The sequence below is a fragment of the Bradysia coprophila genome, unplaced genomic scaffold, assembly GCF_014529535.1.
Source record: "Bradysia coprophila strain Holo2 unplaced genomic scaffold, BU_Bcop_v1 contig_200, whole genome shotgun sequence".
NCBI classification, from domain to species: Eukaryota; Metazoa; Arthropoda; class Insecta; order Diptera; family Sciaridae; genus Bradysia; species Bradysia coprophila.
The window spans coordinates 584,588-590,673 of record NW_023503464.1 but is presented as its reverse complement, the minus strand read 5'-3'; the positions used below and the strand labels follow the sequence as shown (position 1 = coordinate 590,673).

General features: G+C 37.2%; 1 protein-coding gene across 2 annotated transcripts; it reads right to left on the bottom strand.

Moving 5' to 3' along the window:
* Positions 1-303: 303 nt before the first annotated feature.
* Positions 304-3,552, bottom strand: LOC119075325 (FAD-binding monooxygenase ktnD-like). Of its 2 annotated transcripts, XM_037181750.1 has the most exons (10): positions 3,367-3,552; positions 3,225-3,302; positions 2,933-2,994; positions 2,759-2,874; positions 2,453-2,509; positions 2,147-2,363; positions 1,713-2,083; positions 1,419-1,642; positions 1,159-1,332; positions 304-1,098 (listed from the first exon to the last, which is right to left on the bottom strand). In XM_037181750.1, exons 3-10 carry the CDS (start codon positions 2,992-2,994, stop codon positions 802-804), a joined length of 1,518 nt encoding a protein of 505 aa, XP_037037645.1. In that variant the 5' UTR covers positions 3,225-3,302; positions 3,367-3,552; the 3' UTR covers positions 304-801. The 2 variants fall into 2 exon arrangements, with proteins under 2 accessions (XP_037037645.1, XP_037037644.1); XM_037181749.1 differs by lacking the exon at positions 3,367-3,552 and having other exon boundaries at positions 2,933-3,294.
* Between the last annotated feature and the right edge of the window lie 2,534 nt (positions 3,553-6,086).

Here is a 6,086-nt window from a genome sequence, read left to right as displayed (position 1 = left end):
AACCAAAATTCTTTATATACTTACAAAACCTTTTTTGAAAACAAAAATATTTTTTGGAAACAACATTTTTTTTTGAAAAGATATGCTAAAAGATATGCCAAAAAAAATACCGTCAGTTTTGTTACTTTTTCTTCAACCAAACTCCTTATATACTAAAACAAAACTTTTTTTTTGAAAACCAAAATTCTTTATATACTTACAAAACCTTTTTTGAAAACAAAAATATTTTTTGGAAACAAAATTTTTTTTTGAAAAGATATGCTAAAAGATATGCCAAAAAAAATACCGTTACCTCTTTGGGCTTAGTTGAGTAAGTACGTGAATTTCGGTTTCTCACTTTAAATATTGATGGCGACACAACATCATGAAAGCGAGGGATGACGCACTTCTTGACTAAATGTACTAAATGACGTTGGACTAAATGGTATTAGTCATCGACTGATGTGACCAACTTCGACTAATCTTTTTCATTGACTTGATACCAAAATTCTTAGGCCTATTCAGCTTCACCAGGGCCTTTTGTTTAGATTTCGTAAAAAGTGCGTCAACCTTCGCATAAAAGGTCATGTAAGGTCATTGACCGTGATTGGAACCCGCTGATTGGTAAGGATCTAGGAATCCTTGATGGTCAGAGCTGGACATTTTTCGGTCTTATTGAAGCTACCAACGCTACTTGTTGCTCTGTGTTTAAATCTATCGGTCATTTCTGTAAAATGCTTCGCCACAAGTGCGCGTTAAGCTTGTAGTTGTTGCAACAAATATAATCACTTTATTTATTGACAGCTCAGTGACACATCATCTTCAATTAATTTCAAATTTGGACCAGTCAATGGTCCTAGTCTGCCTCCAAAAGGTGATGGCATAGTCACTCCACAGAGATACAATGGCACCCCTTGAGTTGGCCCACCACGAGCCACAGTCTTCCTCGTACCACACCTTCTTTGTCATATCCGCTCTCAATTTGTCCATAAATTCATCTACAGCCGACGTTTTGACATTCATCACTGTAGCGTGTCGGCGCATCATTTCCCGAACGGCATTGATCATAAAATCGACTTGACATTCGATCGTGAAAATAACCGAGGTGTGAGATGGTGCCTGGTAAATAAACGAAAACCATTTATTTCAATGGGAATACGTCTCCTGTGTAGAACAGACCGAATTAGGTCCAAGAAGTACAAAAGCATTCGGCGCAGCATTGAACACGGTACCGTAATAGCATCGGGGCTCATTATCAAACCAAGTTTGCAGAGCATTCTGGCCATGTTTTCCAAACACTTTCAATGGGCTGAAGTAGTCATAGACGTTGTAGCCTGTGGCCAATATTAAAATCTAAAATGGCGAACGACATATTTAAGCTCTGCCAACAGGTTATGGGCCGATGAATCTTTGAAATGGTACCAGATGGTAGTACTCACATCGATCTCCTCTTTCGTTCCATCTTTGGTGTATATCGTTTGACCAACAATTTTGTCAATGTGGCTCATGTGTAGATGGACGTTGGGTTGCGTCATTGCAGCATAGTACTCGTCAGATATGAGTGCTCGTTTGCATCCGAAACTGTATTTTGGGGTCAGATCGTCGCTCAAGTCCTTGTGCGCCTTCAGTTCACGTTCGCGATAATTTTTGGTTATTCTACACACTGAACGAGCCGAACAGTATCCATTTTTATTGTGTAACCGTACTAATGAGACGCAATTTCGTCAACTTACTCAATCTGTGCATTAGGCTGCCACGATCGAATGCTGAGTGAAATATTTCGTGCAGCATGAAAATCAAACACCGGTACAGCCACATGATGAACGGAATGTAAAAGAAAAAAAATTTCACAAAATTCGGGAAAGAAAATTGTGTTCTGGGAATAACATATGCCGCCTTTCGCTGATAGCAGTGCAATGTCTGAACATCGTTGACTATGTTCGGTATAACCTGAATGGCCGACGCCCCACTACCGATCACGGCGACTTTCTTATTTTTCAATTCAATTTCGTGATTCCATTCGGCCGTGTGCATCGTGGGTCCAGTAAAGCCTTTCAATTCGTTTGGAATGCATGGGATGCGGAGCCCGCCCAGTGCCATGATACTAACATCGGACGGGAAATTGTGAGAATTTGTCAACAATTTTTACGATGCGACGATAACTTACACAATGTCGAACATCTGAGTCTTCAAATCGCTGTCAGCACCGACGGAAGAAGCATCAACTTCGGCATATTCGAGAATCCATTTCTTCAGGTCGTCGTTCCAAGTCATCGTCTTAACTTCATGCTGAAACTTTATGTGGTCGTAGATTCGGTGCTTTCCTGTGACGCTACGTAGATATTCCAGTATTTCGTGCTGGGGTGGATAGTTGACAGACCAATCTTCAATAGTTTTTTATATAACAATGTCAGCAAAGCAAAGGGAGAGGCTGAAGTGGGAAGGATATGTGTAAGCTACATCAAATACTAACTTGAATTTGGTTCGAAAGAGTAACTGTAGAAATGTCCAGGAATGTCGACTTCACAACCTGAATTGCAGAAAAAAGTGACGTGAACGGAAACCAAAATTTTAAAAAATATTCGGAAATAAAGTGAACGTCCTTTGTAGCACGATAAAACATATTTTGGACAATAAAGACACCGGACACCGTTGTAGTGGTGTAGCATGTACAATTACGCAGCGTAATCGACTTCAATTTGGTCGAAGATTTCATTATCAATAAATCAATGGCCGAATATTGTGGTGGATGAATGATAATTATAACACTCCGATTTACCTGGATACGTATGTGTCAACCATACGCCGCCGACGTCAGCATTTTTCTCGAATATCGTAAATGATGTGATTCCCAACTTTTGCTGTAGGCGAACGGCGGCACACAGACCGGACATACTAAATCGGTTAGTCGTTGGTTAAATCGAGAAGCAAACAGAATTTCACTTTCACTAACCCACCGCCGATGATTCCAATTTTAGGCATACCATTCGACCAGCTCTTGGTAGGCGATGACATGTTTAAAGTAAGATATAAGTGTAAAGACTAACAGTACAGCAACGATCCGTGAAAATTAATGAAATTAATCGACCAGCTGAGTAAATTGTTGTTCTTGTTGTTGTTGGTTTATTTTGATTCACCTTGCATACATCAATCGTCGTGAATGAATTGGACAATTTGATTTTAATTGAGTTTTCAAAAATTTTTAACTGTTGCTCTGTTCCGAGCTATCTATTTTCTTTACTTACACTGTAAATGATCACAGAATAATTCTAAAACTTTTCCTATACTTCTCTTTACTTTACGTTTACTTTCTGTTTATGTTTACTTTTGACAGGTGATTTGCCAGGCGTTTGCACTAAAGAATTTCACTAAATCCACTTGTGGCTTTCCGTTCACAATGTTTCGTTTTTTTCTTCTTTCGCTTTGATTTGAAGTCGAACGGGTGTTTCGTTTGATGCTTGTGGTATAACCAATGACTTTGGCTTCAGAATTTTGTTGATGTTTTTTTAAGATGCTTCAAACACCAGTTCGACTTCAAATCGAAAGAAGCAACAAAAAAACGAAACATTGCGAACGGAAAGCAACAAATGCGATTAGCGAAATTCGTTAGTGTAAACACCTAACATGTCACCTGTCAAACGTACACCGAAAGAAAATGTTAACAAATGCTGAGAAATTGAAAATTAATGCAATTGTCATCAGGTAAAGTCGCACCCTTTGTTGCAAATTACCAATATGACATTATTGTTTCAATTGCTGGTTTTCGTATTTGAGACAGAAGACATATGTCGCCACTCGAAAAGTGGTAAGCATTAACAGTGTACGACTCGCTCGATTCACCTAAAAGATTTTGTTTCCGTTGTTACCAATTCATTGACAACCTTGTGTAATATTCAATTTGACGTTGCTGAAATTTTAGTACACCAAGTACAAACCAAGGTTCTCAAAGAACAGGTTAAGACACTTTCGAGTTGATCTCGAAGGCGGTGTGATCAAAATTTTCCTGTAGGTTTGGAAAATTTTATATGACGATTTCAACTTAACAAAAAAAATGTTGTTTTCAAGTTGACTTTCCAAACAAAATACATGTTTGAATTGTCAAGATTTGTGTTTCACCCGCCTTCAGAACCTTGGTACAAACACAGGGTCGCACACAAAAGCTTTGGTTTTATTTTCAAGGAAATAATAGTTATTTGTGTATCTGTTTTGAACGATTGTTTTTAGGCAATTTCGCTTGTTGTAGCCCGAACGAAGTGAGGGCTACATGTGAAAGTGCCTAAAATCAATCGTCCAAAACAGATACTCAAAAAATTTTTCATGTAAGGGGTCGAAAACCTGAGAAAAATATCGAAACTCCCTCATTTTCGGCCCCGACACATGAAAACGACATTTAACTCGACACAATCTCCGTTTTAAAATCAATTTTCATTTAATTTCAAATTTGTTAAAATGCCACTTGCGTTCGCATACCATGAACCACAATCTTCCGCGCTCCAAACCGTCCCCTTCAAATAGCCCTTCAATTTGTCCATAAATTCATCTTCAGCGGAAGTCGTACCACAGGCGTACCAACTTTTCATTTCTCTGATTATCAAGCTTTGTTGTTTTTCAGGTATTCCTTTTGATCTTGACGTATTTGATTGTTTTCATAGGTTCCACATCTAGCGTTATAGTTATTTAAAAAATGTTTGCATACTAGTCGTTACCGCCGAGAAAAGCACTGGGACAACTAGTCTGCAAACATTTCTTAAATATTTTTTCTGACATAGATCTGGTAATTTTTGTAGACAAAGTGAGGCACCGAGATTTTGGATTAAATTTCTCGTAGGTTTGTCCGTGAGCATCTGCCACTTTGCGACGCAGAATTTTTTTGGTAAATTTTTTGTTGAAAATTTTTCAGTCAAAATTCTGTTGGTTCAAATTTTTTCTGAAAAAATTGATTGTCGAATGGTTTTGAAAACTAGGCCAGCTAATTTCAATTAATTGGCTGTGAAATTCAATTTTGCGTAACGACGCTGACAGCGATATCACTTATTTTAGAAGTTTTCACACATATAGTTTGTAGACTGCGTCCTACTTTGCTCTGAAAGAGTTTTTGCCGGGATATCAGTCGTTTTAGAAGCTAAGTCTGAAAGTGGGTTTTGACCCTGCTACTGACTATATATAGGTCCATATAGCTATTAACTAACCATATAGCTATATACGAAATATATATAGGTCCATATAGCTATATCCGATCTATAGATAGGTCCATTAGCTATATCCGAACTATATATAGGTCCATATAGCTATATACTAACTAAATATAGCTATATCCTACATATATATACGTCAATTGAAGAATGTGAATTTTAATTGTTCACGATCAAGAAAAAATCGAGATTACATAAGGTACGTACTATCACGTATAATTTTAATATACGTCAATATACTACATATATATATATATATAGATAGTTTACAGTTAACATTGTAATTCGAAAATTTGGTAGCTTTACTGCCAAGTTTATAATTGACTACCAACCGTAATTTTTTGCAAACAAGAACTGCGCACCGACTAACGAAATTTTTCTATTTGCTAGCCAATTTAAAGCTTGAATTTTTGCCAGTTGACTACCAAACTGGTTTTATTATTACCAAACTGGTAGTTGACTACCATGCTGATAGATAGGTGTGGTGGATATGTTTATTGTTTGAGAGCTTCATAACAAGTCGTTTAACGACTGATGAAATTATTTAGGTTGCTTGCCTATTTATAATTCGATAATTTGGTAGTTGACTACAAAATTGGTAGTTGACTACTAAATTGGTAGTTGACGGCAAAACTGATAGAAAGATGTTTACTGTTCAACAGCTGAATATCGACTGATGGAACTGTTCTTCCTGCTTGCCTATTTATAACTCACGTATTTGGGAGTTGGTAGTTTCAGAATTGAGAAAATGGAGAGAAAGAAAAAAGACTTCACTAGCCGGTCTATTCTTGTTACTGTTTTTACTGAGACGAATTGCTATGTTAATACAAAACGCAACGTATTATCATTTCTCTGCATTCGAATAGAATATTATCTCACCCGATCTTTCTATACTATACTTGTACAAATTTATTA

Bases quoted from the DNA above. Each gene is read 5' to 3' on its own strand.
- LOC119075325 (XM_037181750.1), bottom strand. From the start codon at position 2,994: ATGTCATCGCCTACCAAGAGCTGGTCGAATGGTATGCCTAAAATTGGA. The intron at 1,643-1,712 runs GTAAGTTGACGA...CGGCTCGTTCAG, and splicing joins CAGCCTAATGCACAGATTGA to TGTGTAGAATAACCAAAAAT. The intron at 1,333-1,418 runs GTGAGTACTACC...TCGCCATTTTAG, and splicing joins GAACGAAAGAGGAGATCGAT to ATTTTAATATTGGCCACAGG.